The sequence below is a fragment of the Amborella trichopoda genome, chromosome 8, assembly GCF_054954075.1.
Source record: "Amborella trichopoda isolate Santa Cruz 75 chromosome 8, AtrichopodaSantaCruz75HAP2 v2.0, whole genome shotgun sequence".
In the NCBI taxonomy this organism is placed as follows: Eukaryota; Viridiplantae; Streptophyta; class Magnoliopsida; order Amborellales; family Amborellaceae; genus Amborella; species Amborella trichopoda.
In genome coordinates this window covers 20,796,967-20,813,182 of record NC_142343.1, presented here as the reverse complement: position 1 = coordinate 20,813,182, position 16,216 = coordinate 20,796,967, and the positions used below count along the sequence as shown (strand labels likewise).

At 34.2% G+C, this 16,216-nt stretch overlaps 1 protein-coding gene across 1 annotated transcript; it reads right to left on the bottom strand.

The window, feature by feature from the left end:
* Positions 1 to 4,922: 4,922 nt before the first annotated feature.
* LOC18440379 (putative LRR receptor-like serine/threonine-protein kinase At1g51880) lies at positions 4,923 to 14,708 on the bottom strand. The gene is made up of 7 exons (XM_006850526.2): positions 14,371 to 14,708; positions 12,811 to 13,280; positions 12,556 to 12,688; positions 12,374 to 12,442; positions 12,209 to 12,280; positions 12,004 to 12,075; positions 4,923 to 5,022 (listed from the first exon to the last, which is right to left on the bottom strand). The coding sequence occupies exons 1-7, from the start codon at positions 14,706 to 14,708 to the stop codon at positions 4,923 to 4,925; spliced, it is 1,254 nt and encodes a 417-aa protein (XP_006850589.2).
* Between the last annotated feature and the right edge of the window lie 1,508 nt (positions 14,709 to 16,216).

Below are 16,216 nucleotides of genomic sequence, written 5' to 3'. Positions count from 1 at the left end.
TATTTATCTTTATTAAGGTAGTAATTGATGAAGCAATCCTATTAAAAGTATTTTAAAGTAGATATGTAAATAACAAACTATTATATTTAATTAATTCATGTAGAATTCTATAATAATTTAGGATGAACAGTAATATGCAGATAAGCGGAATAATAGAGACATCTATAACAAACCATTGAGCATAATTTAAATTGCCAACTTTTATACTGAATAATATCTTAAATTGCATAATTCATATCAAACTTTATTAATATATAAAATTCTTGTAGCACATTAGAAAACTTCACACGTTCAACAACTATTACAAACAACTCACTGTTTATACAAACTATTGAACAGAAAAGCAGAAATCAAAATAACTTACTGAGTGCATATACAGTAACTGGAAAATAACTTTCAGTGGTGCGGACAGTATGAAGGTAAAGAATTAATATTGCAATCACACATATTGAGAGAGAAAAGGTATTGAAGCTATGAGGTCAAGATAGCTTGCTGAAATGGATCAATGAAGAGAGAGAGAGATATAACAAAACCTGTTACTGGGAAAGAAGACAACAATTCTGAGAAGATGAGGGAAGGTGCTACCTGAGACTTTGTGACGACTTCGAAAGGATGGTAGAAGAGTAGAAATATCTTTGAGATAAGAAGAGGAGACTTAAAGAAGAGAGAGAGACAACAGAGAGAAAGAGAGAACTCAGACTGACCTCTGAGCAACCTTGGGAGCCCTGAGCGACCTTGGGAACGACCTAAGCGACTTGCCTCAATGAGAAGGAGGAGGTCCTCTTATATAGAGAGGTTTCCTTCGTCTCGAAGCAATGGAGAGGAGACATAAAGGTGAGTGACACGACATAAAGGAAGATGACATGACGTAAAGAGAAAAAACAAAATAAAAAACGACAAAAAGGGATGCTTTAAAAAGCATCTGCTACAGTGATGTTTTTGTCTTTTCTGCTAATGGCTACAGTGGAAGTATCTTGCACAGTGCTTTTCTTGTCTTGTTGTGTCGGTGCAGAATCTCTGCACAGTGTTTTGTCGGTGGGATGTTGGTGATGAGATTGGAAGAGAATCTTCTTTTGTTGGTATTCGTCGGTGGTATTATTGGCAGTACTGGTGTTGATCTTGACAGCATCGGTGGTGATATTTGACAGCATCGGTGATTGAGTATTGTAGGAATATTCTTTATGGTCTCTGACTGAATTCATCGGGATCATATTCTTCGTGATCAGTTTCTTCTTCCGGATCTTCCATAGGGAGATTGAGGTATTGATTGGTATGTAAGGGAGATGATTGTATTGTTTCTTCAAAGGAGACTGGCTTTCTCCCTGCTTCAGCAAATATTTCTTTCATCTGTTTTTCTAATGTCTCTTTGGAGGCATTAGGGTTTGATTGAAGCATATTTCTTAGGTATGTGAGAAAATCAAAGGAAGTATTCGCTGTATTCTGGCTTTGTGGTTTGTCCAGGGTTTTCTGGGGTATTCTTTTTGGAGTTAGTGATGTTGGGTCCATATTGAATATGTCCCACCACTTAACCGAAATAGTCTTACCAAGTCTAGGGATATATGAGTAATCAGAGGTGGTATCAGGGGAGATGGAATACTCCCATTTCATTATTCAGGGTATTTGGTATAGGGCCATGAAATAAAGGTGAATGTCTATGGTATTATCAATCTGGTTATATTCTTGGAATTTTTCCTGCACTGTTTGAAAAGCAGGAGGTAAAATTTGAGAAGTTGAACCCCACACAAAAAACCACTTTTTAAACCAGGTGGGGAATCTTTCGAAAACAGGTAGTCTAAACTGGATGCACCAGCTATGAGTATAATTGGGATTTTGATAATAGAAAAATTTATGCCATGCCTCAATGTATTCGGCATACTTGAAATATTTGTATAAAAAATCTGGGTTATGAAGTTTTTTCCCATGCGCGGGATTGCAACCCCACTCTTCATAGGAAAGTAGATTTTTAATTTGGACCTTAGAATATGCAATGGTCCTTGTATTCTGTTGGTAGTAATGGACAACAGATATGGATCTTGTTTCCATCAGTATTGCTTCAAAATATTCTCTTGTTTTAACCCAATTGGAAGGGTTAAGATGATTGAGTAGATAAAGAGGAGCAAGGTTTATGGGCTCAGTATTTATATGTTTCTCATCGATAGTAATATCCATGAGATAGGCTCTTTCAATATAAAGAGATCTGGGTATATTGGTTTGATAAGCAGATTTGCTTTGTGCTGGAGAATATATGGGTTTTGATGGACAGAAGAATGGGAATGTGAACGGATTGCCAAAGGCGGTTGTTCCCCTTCATATGGTATTATTTTACTGGTCATGGGTTGTTTGTCTCGGCGAGAAGGGCCTGAGCACCCATATTAGTAGGTGAAGGTAAGAGTAAAATATTACTATTCTTATTCTCCTCGAACAATTGTAATGCAAGTGATAAGGGCTGTTCGTCGTTGGAGTCAGTGTTGCCCCCCTGCAAAAATTCACGGGTTAAAAAGTCAGGCAAAGAATTTGAAGACCCAGGAAGATGTTCGAATGTAAAATCAAAGGCAGAAAGTATTACCTGCCATCGAGCAAATATTTGTTTAGAAACCAAATTTTGGACATCTTTTTGCAGAATATCTTTGGCTGCCTTGCAGTATGTTCTTATAAGAAATTGTTGATTAAGAATATCACTTTGAAATTTGGAAACACAATGAACAATGGCTAATAATTCTTTTTTGACCATTCAATAATTCTTTTGTGTGGAATTCCAAGCTTTAGAGGTGTACCGAAGTAATTGTTCTTGACTATCTATTTTTTGTTTAAGAATGCCTCCTAAGCCTCTATCTGAGGCATCACATTCTATGATTTTGAAAGCAGTAGGATGAGGAAGAGAAAGACATTCAAGAGTCTTCACCTTGCGTTTGATTACTTGTATTGCTTGGGTATGAATATTGGTCCATGGTGGATGATTCTTTTTGAGTATATCATATAAAGGCTTGGAATCGATAGCAAGATTCGGATAAAAATCACTAACATAATTTAAACAACCTAGGAACCTTTGAGGTTCCTTTTTATCCAGTATTTGATCAGGGAATTTATCAGCAAATTGTATGGATCTATCAATAGGAATAATTGTGCCATGATGAATCATATGACCAAGAAATCTAATATTGGTTTGGAATAAAGTAATCTTTTTTGCCGAAACTACCAATCCAGCATTTCTGGTTGCATGTATAAAAGTATTAATATGTTTAATATGTTGATCTATGGAGTCATTGAGAACTATGTTGTTGACTTACTCTTTTCATTATTGAAGCGAAATTGTATTCTTCCGATTTATTGATTGGAAGTGGTTTTGCCTTATTTTTTGTCAATGAAATAAATTGAGTAATGACAGGTCTCTTTTCATTCGGATCAGAAATCTTATCAATAATGTCTAATATGAAATTATCTTCTTGTGTGAGTGTATGAACATTATGTGTAGGTATAGGATAGCTACAATCATTTTCTTGTATTGACATGGAAGAGTCTGTATCAGAAGTATTGGAAGAGTCAGATGACTCTGTCCATATCAGATCATCATCTTGGATTTGATCTATATGAGAATAGTAGAAGTAGAGGATGAATAATCATAATTGATTATATTATATAATTTTGCTTTTATTGCTTCTTCTGTAATATAATATCTGACCATTTAATTGTTCTAGGAACAATTGTAAGAGATTTTTCCATATTTGTTTGGAATAATATGGTTTGATCTTTTGGATCCATTCGTATAATATTTGGACATAAGGTATTCATTACTTTATAATATATTCTATATACTATGGCCAAATTTTGGGAACCATGTACCATATGAAATCCATGTGTTTTCAAATTAATTGATAGTATATCTAATATATGTGGATCTGTTAAAGAAACTGAAAAATTTGGAAAACAATTGAAATATATCGGTCCACTACAAAGGCTGGATTCAACCATGCCAAGTAGTGAATCTGTGAAATTATAGTGTCTGGTATCTCTTAGGCATACAAGCACAGAGGTGTTTAACCCAAGTCGGGTTAAGGGTTTCACTGCTATTTAGATTAATCCAAAGTGTAAATATTTGTATTTATTTTCTATATGTTTTTCAATAATTTTTTTCGATAGTAGTTGAAAGTTTTCTTAATTCTGAGTTACAGATAAACTTTCTTCTACTGTTTTGATGGCATAGCCCATCTTTAATTTGAATGATCCTTTATTATAAATGTCATTAATTGGTACCTTGGGAATTTCCAATTTTGAATATGATCTTCAATAGCATTGATTATAACTTGTTCCATATTTTTCACTCTAAGTGTTTGAGATGAAGTTGTATTGTGACTTTTAAGATTTCTAATTAAATTTGCCATCCGTAGGTTGCGGATAATGACAACTCAGGACAATCAAGGATCCAGCGTTTTCCCTAAGCGGCTCTTCCTGGCCTTGGCGGTACTTTGCAATAGATTCCTTTTGTCTCGTGTCTTAACTCTCAGACCAACTTTCTTGGTGGTGAATTTAAGTAGATTTCCTTAGTAAGAAAATGATTGTAGCTGTCCTATACCTACACATAATGTTCATACACTCACATAAGAAGATAATTTCATATTAGACATTATTGATAAGATTTCTGATCCGAATGAAAAGAGATCTGTCATTACTCAATTTATTTCATTAACAAAAAATAAGGCAAAACCACTTCCAATTAATAAATTGGAAGAATACAATTTCGATTCAATAATGAAAAGAGTAAGTCAACAACATAGTTCTCAACAAAAAGAACCTTCGATTTCTGACTTCAAACAAGAAATCAAAGAAATTAAGAAAGAAGTATCTCAATTAAAAAATAGAATTAGAACTTTGGAATTACAAAACCTATCTCAACCAAATTCAGATACTGATGAAATAGACTTTGATCAATTCATGACATATGAGACAGGCTTCTCACAAGATATTCCAGAATCTTCAGAGGTTCCAGAAGCCAAAACACAAGTAATACCACTTCCCTCTGTCAACCTAATAGACAAAATAATGATTGAAAAATGGTTTGTTCAAATCAAAATAATTGTGGCAAAAGACTATAGTTTTGAAACTTCAGCCCTAATAGATTCAGGAGCTGATCTTAATTGCATAAACGAAGGATTAGTACCTTCTAAATATTTGATAAAACTACCCAAATACTTAATACCGCAGATGGCAGTAGGTTATTTATCAACCATAAATTATCCAATGCTTCTGTTTGTAATAATTACCAATGTATCAATACACCATTTATAATGGTAAAAGGATTGAGCCAAGCAGTGATACTTGGAGTACCATTCCTTACCCTTTTATATCCTTTATCAATAGACCAAACAGGAATATCGTCAAAGTATTAAAATGAACCAATACATTTTGAATTCATCCATAAACCAAAGTTAAAGGAAATCAATAATGTAAAAGATCAATTACAGAATAAAGAAAAATTTCTTTGTACTCTTAAACAAGAAATTAAATATAAATATATTGAAGAACAAATCAATACTCCTTTAATTCAACAAAAAATTAAAACAATATAGCAACAAATAGAAACATCTATTTGTAGCGAACATCCTAATGCTTTTTGGGAAAGAAAAAAACATAGTATTAGTCTTCCCTATGAAAAAAGATTTGATGAACAACAAATACCTACTAAAGCTAGACCAATACAAATGAATACTATTCTATTAGAAATGTGTGGCAAAGAGATTAATGAACTTCAAAATAAAAAGTTAATACGACCAAGCTCCTCACCTTGGAGCTGTGCAGCTTTTTATGTCAATAAGAATGCAGAGAAGGAACGAGGGGTTCCTAGACTGGTTATCAATTATAAACCTTTAAATAAAGTTTTAAAATGGATTAGATATCCTATTCCCAATAAAAAAGATTTATTAGATAGAACTGCTCAAGCTTGTATCTTTTCCAAATTTGATATGAAATCCGGATATTGGCAAATACAAATTCAAGAACAAGATAGATATAAAACGGCATTCAATGTACCATTTGGTCAATATGAATGGAATGTAATGCCTTTTGGATTGAAAAATGCTCCATCAGAATTTCAATATATATATATATATATATATATATAGGGTTATAGGTGAAAATGAACAGTGATTTCACTTATGCTCATCACCGTCCAAAGTTCATCGCACGATCACAGTTGTCCGGTAGTGTCTCAATTTTCATTTTTTTTTCTACAAATTAGAATGATCTGAAATTATATATATATATATATATATATATATATATATATATATATATATATATATATATATATATATATATATATATATATATATATAGGGTTATAGGTGAAAATGAACAGTGATTTCACTTATGCTCATCACCGTCGAAAGTTCATCGCACGATCACAGTTGTCCGGTAGTGTCTCAATTTTCATTTTTTTTTCTACAAATTAGAATGATCTGAAATTTGGAGCGCATGTTCATAAAAAATAGGAGAATATAATAAAAATATAAAAAAATAATTCACAAAACATATATTGATCAAAATACCCCTGAAAATTAATGGGGGTATTTTGAGCAATTTATATTGTGCAAAATATTTTTTTTTTCATATTTTTAGTAGGTGCGCTTCACTAAGATGTACACAACCTCCAAATTTTAAATCATTCTGATTTATAAAAAAAATGAAAATTGAAACACTACCAGACAATCGTGACCATGCGATGAACTTTGGACGGTGATGAGCATAGGTAAAATCACTGTTCATTTTTTGCTTATTGGCGTTGGGAAGACTTTTTCTATATATATATATATATATATATATATATATATATATATATATATATATATATATATATATATATATATATATATATATATATATATATATATATATATATATAGGCAATGATTTCATACAACGGTTGTATCATAGTATAATGCAATGACACCTCTAGAAAATCATGTTTGTGGTATTTGTATGACCCAAAATTTTGCACATACACTCTCTTTATCTCAATAATCAAACTAAAAAAAAAAAGTTCAATTTCAATCCTAGATATGGTCAAAATGAGTCCCCTCCAACAATGAATCTAAACCATTCATTTGGTGAATTTCAAGATATTAGCATTTACAAACTCATAATCATTTTTATCTTCTTTAACATTGTTCATCTAATCATAACAAAAGGATCTAAAAAAATTGGTAAATAAAAAAAATACTTCTAAGGCCTAGATCTAAGTACCTTACCCAAATGGGTGGCTTATGTTATTTGGGCTAAAAAAATACTTTCTAAGTTGTGTTTTCAAATTTTTCTTTTTGTGATGGTTCATTAGAATGAAAATAGTGTACGTTTCAAAATTTGGATCAAACAAATAGCCCTAACTTAAGTGGTCCATCTTGGTGAGATACTTACGCAAGACAAATAGGTGGTCTAACTAACGGTACACATATTTTTTTAATATAATTATTATTTCTAGTTTTCAATTTTATTTTTACTTTTTTCATATTCATGATCTCCATATTAAAAATTATATTTTATCTGAAAATTAAGATCAAATTATATTTAAAAATATATTTATTGCCAAACCGCAGTTCGGTATAGAAACCGTGTCATTTTTTATATTCAAAGAGTAGTTGGATTTAAATAAGACAAATAAATTTGTTTCCATTACTCTATAACTGTTATTTCTCTTTTGCTAAAGCTATCAATGACCTATTGGTGTTAATGATGAATGCAGTTTGTGTCTTGATGTGTTTTGTCAGAGTTAGCAATAAATTTAGTGATTATTTTCCAAGATTGGTGTCTTAATAGGTTTAGGTTAAGTCGAACCTAAGTGTCAAAGATACAAATTATCATATCACATTATTTGTCATGAAGACACAAATCACATGGAAAATAAAATACCTAAACTTATCAATAACTCTGACCAAACATATCAAAACGCAAATCATAATTATCATTAACACCAATAACTCATTGATTACTCCAACGAAACAAGAGGTATGACTATAATACAACGAAAACAAATTTATTTGCCATACTTAAATCATACTACTTTGAATTTTCATATCACTTGGGGTTCATATTGCTCTATATTTGAAAGGAAAAAGAAAAAGAAAAATGTACTATGGGGTGGTCAAATCGGACAATAATAAAAAGGTTTTAGGTATGGATTGGTTCGAACTACCCTGTATAAATGTTTAACAATGAAACATAAGTTAGTTCGATGTTTCCAATTTCAGACCACCTAAAAAGGAGGTGTCACGTTTTCTTAGACATCGTAGAGCTCTAGAATTCACAAAAAATAAAAAATAAAAATAAAAGTGGTTGTTATGACATCGACGGAAAAATTGAAGTAAACAAATGTGAAATTTACATAAAAGGCTATATTACGCGATGCTCTATATTTTCATATATATTACACTGAGGTCCAACCCCCATCCCTGCAATTTTTTCCAGTTTTTCCTCTCGATCCGGTATTTCTAACATCAAATTGATAATAATTTTTTTTATTTGATTATAATTTGGCTATAATAGCGGGGACATTGAGAAATATCCAACATAATTTTGGTTCTTTGATACCAGAAACATCATCGTTGTAAAATGAGTTTATATTTTCAGGTGTTCCAAGCTTTTAAAAATTGAATTTTGTAAAACCTGCTACCTCCTTAATTAGAATTCCCATAATTTTACCGCATAAAAAACTGTGATCGCATAAGATAACTACAAGTATTCATACTCTAACCAATTTAATCATATGCAGATATAACTTCTGGCAACTAATGTACCACTACTTGGTTGAGTTACTCAGCCGAGTTACTCGGTCTCCACCCAATGGGTGAGGAGGGTTTTGCTATACACCGATGAAATATATCCTATTCATATTAATATGGCTAATCAAGTTGGTGAGAGTTTGAAAACCCCCCATATCACTGCCTTTCAACAGCATCCTATGAGCGGGTGATCTAACCGACACGCCCTTCAATCTTTACCATGTTCTTATAAGCTGAACTTCGATGGTAACCCTTATGAGAAGTCAAGAGATGCAGGTATTGTGGGGGTGGTGAGAAATTTTTTGGGGAGAGTCATTTTCAGTTTCTCGGGTCCTATGGGTAGAGCCACGGCTGATTATGCTGAGTTAGCAGCTCCTCTTCAAGGTCTGAAACTCTTCAAAGCTAAAAAGATAGGCAGATTGTGAGTGATTGAGGGGGATTCTATGAATGCCATTAAGTGGTGCTCAAAGCAGCAACGGATTCCATGGACCCTTAGACCAATGTGGTGTGAAATATTTGATTTGGCAGGGGAATTTGCGGTGTCATATCAACATGTTTATAGGGAAGCAAACTCATGGGTTGATGCCTTAGCCAAAAGGGGGGTGTCTTTATCTTCGCTTTTAATTATAGATGTAAGTTCATTGTAATATTTTCTTTTTAAGCAATAAATTTCTAACATTGGTAAAAAAAAAAAAAAAAAAACATAATTATGTAATATAAGCTATTTTTTTTGTCTTTATGTTTTTTAAAAAACTTGTGGGACTCAGGCAATTTACTGTGACTTACCTGAGTAACTCGTCTTAGCCAAAATCAGAATACCTTGACCCAGTTGATTTTCAATACACATATGGCATCTGTTATATGTTGACATAACTAACATCTTGAAGATATATTGTTTAACGGTATAACCATCAGTCATGCCGATAAGACATACAGTAGCTGTTAATTGTTCACAGCAGCAGTCAGCAACTAACGCTCACACAATCCATAACCGTTATCTTTGATAAAAGTCACACATGCAGAATTACCAAATTACAAGTTTCTCACGTTTGTAATATACCACCATATCGGTCCCATACAGTCACATTACTACGTGAAAGATATCTACCAATCCATATAGTCACATTACAATGTAAAAAAATCAATCCATACAGCCATAAATTTATGTGAAAAACATCTATCAATTCATACGGTCGCATTACTATGTGAAAGACATCTACACTATCTTTGATTATACACGTTTTAACTTTCAAAATCATCTCTTATTCTCTCTTTGAAGAACTCTCAATTGATGAACCAGGCACACTTGTTTGGCCCGTTGTCTTAGGCCCACTTACTTGGTTATAATTCAAACGTAAAAGGCAAATTATAATTGGAAAAAAATAAAAAAAACTATCATCTGTGCGATGTTGGAAACATCAGACTGAGAGGTATAACAGGAAAAAAAATATACAAGCGGGGATGGACCTCAAAATAATAAATGAGTAAATATAAAGCATCACCTAATATGACATTTTTTTTCTGGGTCTATATATAATGGTTTTTAAAAAAACATGAAATGAAAACAGTAAATTCTGACAAAATTATAGACCATAAGGTAATTGTGCATTTATTTTTCAATCTTTTAAGTTATTTTTGCAGAAAAGATAAAGCAGTGTGCCAACAAAGAGAGAGGGAAGTAAGGGAGCATACGAGCATGGATAACGGCAAAGGCGGCTGCTTTTCTCCTATGGTTGACAAAGAATACGACTCCGGCCACCGCCCACAAAAACAAGAAAGATGGAACGGTATCTCCCACAATCACACCCGTCCTATTCTTCTTCTTCTTGCTACCGTTGATGCTCCCATCGCACGACTCCTCGAAATCACACAAATTAGGGTTCCCCGAAACGCTGCATTGGATCATATCAGACTCAACCATCTAACATAATGACATCCATTTCTCTCTCTTTTAATCAATCTATTGCATCGGCAATCTAGATCGGAATCACTCGATTTGGATAAAAAATCGTCAAAATTAATCCGATTCCCATCATATATCAAGAATCAGCATCGGCTGTATATCAAGAATCGAAATCGGAATCGGAATCGGCTGGATATGTCAAAAAATACCTTAGTTTTAACAAGGCAAGTTTCAAAATTGTTTTTGAAAGACGGTCGTTTTAACAAGGGAATTGAAATACGATCGCCGACCCCCAAAAGTTTTTGAATTTTTTTTGTGAAGAAGGAACCTGCTCCCATAATTTTTTATCTTAAAATCACCAACCACTCCAATGCACACACATCAACGTGAACAGGGCCCACACCCTCCTCACTGTGCGTGAGGGTTTTATACATGCTCTTGCTGCTTTTATTTTTCTTCGATGTGGGACAAATGCTTCCACTTTTTTCCTCAACAGTTCAACCTGTGACTAAACTTTGGGAGCAATTTTAAATAAAAGAATTTTACAAACCTTTGGGAGCAATTTTACACACTAGACATTTACAATACTCGGAAAATTTACATAGCTATATTTTACATAGTTTTTACTTTATTTATATAGTTAATATTTAAAGCTACTTTATTTATATAGTTTATTGACATGGGGTAAACTTAGCTATATTTTCTCCACCTCATAGTTTAAACATAGTTGATCTACACCACAGTTATTTTATGTCATAGCTAATTTTGCAAATTTACAATGTCAATGTCATTTTAAATTAGCTAGTTTTTAATTATTTTACGCCATAGCTTATTTGCACCATGTAGCTAATTTGAAAGCCAGCTTATATGATGTAAAGAAAACTTTGCCAACAAACGAAATTAAGATGATGTGACATCTATCTCTTTCTTTTTTTTTTTTAATTTTATTTTTATTTTTTTTAACATTCAACGGAAATTAAAACAAAAGGGAAGAAAAAAGAACCTAGACATCTAGGCAAAAAGAAACCACCTCAATCTTCAGTATTTTTGTAAAATAATGAAAAGTAAATCATGCATCACCTCAAAATTGATTTGAAACTCACAACACTTATTTCAGGGGTTTTTACTTATTTTTTGAATTTGTTTTAAGGTGAAACCAGTAGATTCACAGGTCGGGATCGCTGATCCACCGATTCGACTCGATTTTTGGGGTGGCCGATCCGGTTCACTCATGCGTTTTTTAAAACCTTGCTTGAATGGATTAGGAAAGCTAAAAGGAGAAAGAGAGAGAGAGGATTGGTTATAGAAGATGAAAAGAAAGAGGTGGCATACTCCAATTTCAGGTGCGTGTTCTTGACCAGTGATTCAGGCACCACTCCGAGAAAACCGTTATCGGCCAAGTTGCTGCATTTTTTTTCCAAGAGAACAATACTGTTATTCAAAACTTTGTTCCATTCCTGAGTAGATGAGTTAAAGTTTAATTTCAATGTGAGTTAAACTTCAATTTCAATTCTCTCTCTCTCCCCTCCTCTCTTACAGTTCATTGAGCTTGGGAAAATCGGCTAGAAAATCTGGAACATTTCCATTTAAGCTGTTATTCTTCAAATTTCTGCAACAAAAAGAAAGAAAAAAAAGAGGGGATTAACTGATGAAACATAGGAAATTTTTAAACAACTGTAAGGATGCTATCCAATTTTCTCACATAATCTGTAGCTCGTTCATGGAGCTGAAATCCGGAAGGCTCCCGCTCAGTTCGAAGTCCTCAAGGTTCCTGCGAAAGAATCAGCGGCCATTAGTGCCTTCCTTTAAACTATATGGTAGCCATTGATAAACGGGAATCAAGAAAAATAGGGTTCTTTATACTATGGATTTCGAGGATCTCACAGGGCAGTTATTCGAGGGGATGCATCCTTGGTGCAAACCACCCTTTCCCAGATGAAGTTAGCAGGGAGGCAAGGATCTCCACCCCATGCTTGAAGTTGCTCAAACTCGTTTTGCAAGGCCTTCAACCCTTTCACTAAATACTCAAAAAGCAAACATGATCGGTAAAATCCTTTGCACACATTCAATGTGTTTTCATTTCCCCCATTTGAGAGAGAGACAGAGGGGGAGGGAGAGAGAGAAAGGTTCATCACATACAGTCATTTTCGTTGGTCCCTTTCTTGAGAGGCCCACCGATGAGGTACACCTCCATGGCACTGATCACAGGCGGAAGCGTGGATTGTGCTGTTGGCACGAATGAGATCTTTGTAGTTGCAGAGACACTAGTATTAGGGGCAGTAATCTCGACTGTGCTTGCATAAGGCGGGATGACTGGCCCATACAGAAGCTTACCGTCTCCATAGATATTGAAGGATCGGTTTCGTGTGGCTTCAAGCTCGATGGGCTCTGTGAAATACATGGTTAAATAGGCGTAGGAGGCTGAGAGTTTGAGAGTGAGGTCGATAGGGGTGGTGGCGCTCCCAGAAGTGGCCGTTGTCTGCATTACTGCAGGCGGTGGTTCGTCAGGGACACTGGTGGTTATGAGCGTGGCCTCGCTGGTCACAGTGCTTAAACCATTGCTCACATTGAAGGGTGTCCAAATGCGATCATAGGGGTCGTCACTAGCCCTGTAATGAAAGAAATATATAGACATGATAGTCTGGTTTCTTCGAGTCATTGTCAATTGTTAAAAGCAGTATAAGAAAACTCGGGCACCCAAGTGACTCGGACTCGGCAGAAACACCCCCAACTTATTATATTTATAATTCCTTGATGGGTGCAGTTTGTATACAACTGAGGCTCTAACTAATCAAAGTAACACGCGCCTTCAATTTATTATATTTATAATTCCTTGATGGGTGAAGTTTGTATACAGCCGACTCTAAATAATCAAAGTAAAGCGCACCTTCAAATAGTATTCAGAATTATGGTTTTTATTACTGAAAATCTTTGCAATAGTTTTAAAATATATTATCATCTTTAATTATAGAATTTAAAGCTTCAAAACAGTGTAGATCGAGTAGATCTATGAAAACTTGAAAATCTTGAAAATTGACTGTCCAAAATGCATTAAAAGATGCAGTATTTCAAAAACTTAAAATCCGTTTTTTTCTCATGTCCACGTCCATGCATCTTAATGTGGAGATTATTAATTTTAGGATATTTGAGTATCAAAACAATCTCTTTTAGTAAAATTTTTGAAGTGGGCCCTAATTTGATTGTTTAGAGTCTCTGCTATGTATAAACATTTTTCCTTGATTCAATCCTTTATTATATCAATTATAATCGATTGTATTCGATTTTATCACTAGTTATGCATATGCTTTTTGAATTTTTTTTCATGATTTTTGCTATTGTCTCTATTTTTACAAGTTTTTCTCATTTCTTTTTAGAATTTTACTGGACAATGCTCTAGAACTAGTTTTCTATTTTTTGAAAATTTTTCTTATTTTACAAAATTTTTTCTTATTTTTCATATAAATATGTTGCTTATAATTTTTCCTTTTCGGTTTTCTATCGAAGTTTTGGATTTTCTCGGTGCCGACTTGGCGAGTCAGCTTGGATGACTGCCCAGTGCACGAGTTCCTCGTCCGAGCCAGAATCGGTTAAAAGAGCACATACACACACATTGAAAGAGAAAAGAAGTGATTAATGAGTTCCTATCATACCTCACAGTTTGCTCCAAATGCGAGCCTGAGACTGTTGGAGAGAACATACTCGGAACTTATGTGTGAGTACATGCCCGAGTCTAACCCCCTGATCTCCAAAGTGTTAATGAAGGGGATCTGGTCTTTCGAGGTCTGAGCAAGGCAGACGCTGATCCCATCTCTCTTGGCCGTGTACACGAGCTCGAAGAAGACCGGGCTATCTGCAGTGTCTACCGTGGCCCACTTGTCAGCATCCAAGAGGAGATCAAAGGTCGGCGGTGCGTTGCGCCTGTCATAGTTTCCATAGTAGAAGCTGGCACGCAACAGGTTCTTGCTCCCCTGAGTTACATGCCCAAATGTGTAGCAGTTCTTGACTAACCCTTCAGGAAAGCTTCTGAGAGTCCCCATCTGTTCTGATACTGAGTTGGTATCTTGGACCACATGGTTCTCCCCCAAAACAACGTATGCGCTATCGTCTACCCAGACGATGTTGTTCTGGTCCGTGCTCACGCCGCTCGCACCGCAATCGATGCTCAAGAAATCTGCAAAGCATTTTCTTTATTTTACATGAAAATTACAGTAGAGAGTGAGAAGTAGTACTACTAGCCAAGAGACTCACCAGAACCCGAAGCCAAAGCGACATGTCGGAGAAGAAGAAGTAACTGTCCCCATGGTTGGGGGAGAGCGCAGTGTCTTGCCATGAATGAAGAAACTTCTCAACTTTGTTTACAGGTTTCTCTAACACCACCCTATATGTTCTTTTTCTTGCTGCTGAAATTTGAGATTATTGTTCCGATTTTTTACTCTGAATTTGTGGTCATCGCTGGGGAACGTGAAGATCCCTTTCTCATCATGCAGTTTCCAAAATGTTCTTTAAAAAGCCTTTGACTTTGGTATATTGCTAAACAAAAAAAAAAAAAAAAAAAAAAAAGCTTGATTTTGGGATGAGCAGTAGTCTCTCGTAGACTCTTTTGAGCTATTTCGCAAAGGATATTGGGGAGATTTTTTTTTTATTTGAAATTTCAGGATCCATTTAATAAACCTAAAATGATTAGCTTCAAAGAGAAAAAAAAAACATTTTGGGTTTATAAACATCTATATCATTCCCTTAAAAAATTGAACGGTTGCCATGACAATTTTTTTTAAGGCATATATATTGTGGGAGTTAAATTTTTTTTTTTCTAAGGTCATATGCGATTTCAGATATCACATTGATATAAAAATAAAAAGATATTCGTTAAGTAAGTCCAATGCTTTTTTGACAAATTTGCCATATTGGAAATATGAGGCTGCTCAGTATGTAAAATTTATTTTTTTGGGTCTATAAGGCTCTTAGGTTCACGGGGAAGGTATATTTGGGATAGTCCGACGTTCAAATTGGACAGCCTAAACATGCGGTACATGGGCTAGCAAGTTCAATCTTTATAGTGAAATAAGCGGTCCCGGGTTCAATTGCTCGGACTACTTGTTCTCGCACACATATATCGTGAACAAGAGTTGGTCCAATGTTTTAAATATCCGAGCCGTATACTTGCACATATTATTTTCAAATAATTGTATCTGTTTGTAGTTACTATATTTTAATACAGCATAGACGCAACTAACTATATATCCAATATAATTATTGTAATTATAATTTTTCAATTTTGAATATTACACGCATGTCTCTTTTCTAGTCCAAATTTTTGTTATCATTTTGCCCTTACTCTCGGATATTGTTAATCCAACATCACAAGTGACTTTGGATTTTCAATCTCTAGAATCGCAAGCTTACCATATGACTTGGAAAATTAGATTTTCTAATTACAGTGGAAAATTGGATTTTCTAATTACTATATCACTTAATTGGAAAATTGGATTTTCTAGTTACAGTGGAAATACAAAGTCATAAAGTAATTTTGTGACTATGAACTTTC

Coding starts and splice junctions, on each gene's coding strand:
- LOC18440379 (XM_006850526.2), bottom strand. CDS start 14,708: ATGGGGACTCTCAGAAGCTTTCCTGAAGGGTTAGTCAAGAACTGCTAC. Junction 12,281..12,373: donor ATGAACGAGCTACAGATTAT/GTGAGAAAATTG, acceptor TTTTTGTTGCAG/AAATTTGAAGAATAACAGCT. Junction 12,076..12,208: donor TTTCCCAAGCTCAATGAACT/GTAAGAGAGGAG, acceptor AAAAAAATGCAG/CAACTTGGCCGATAACGGTT.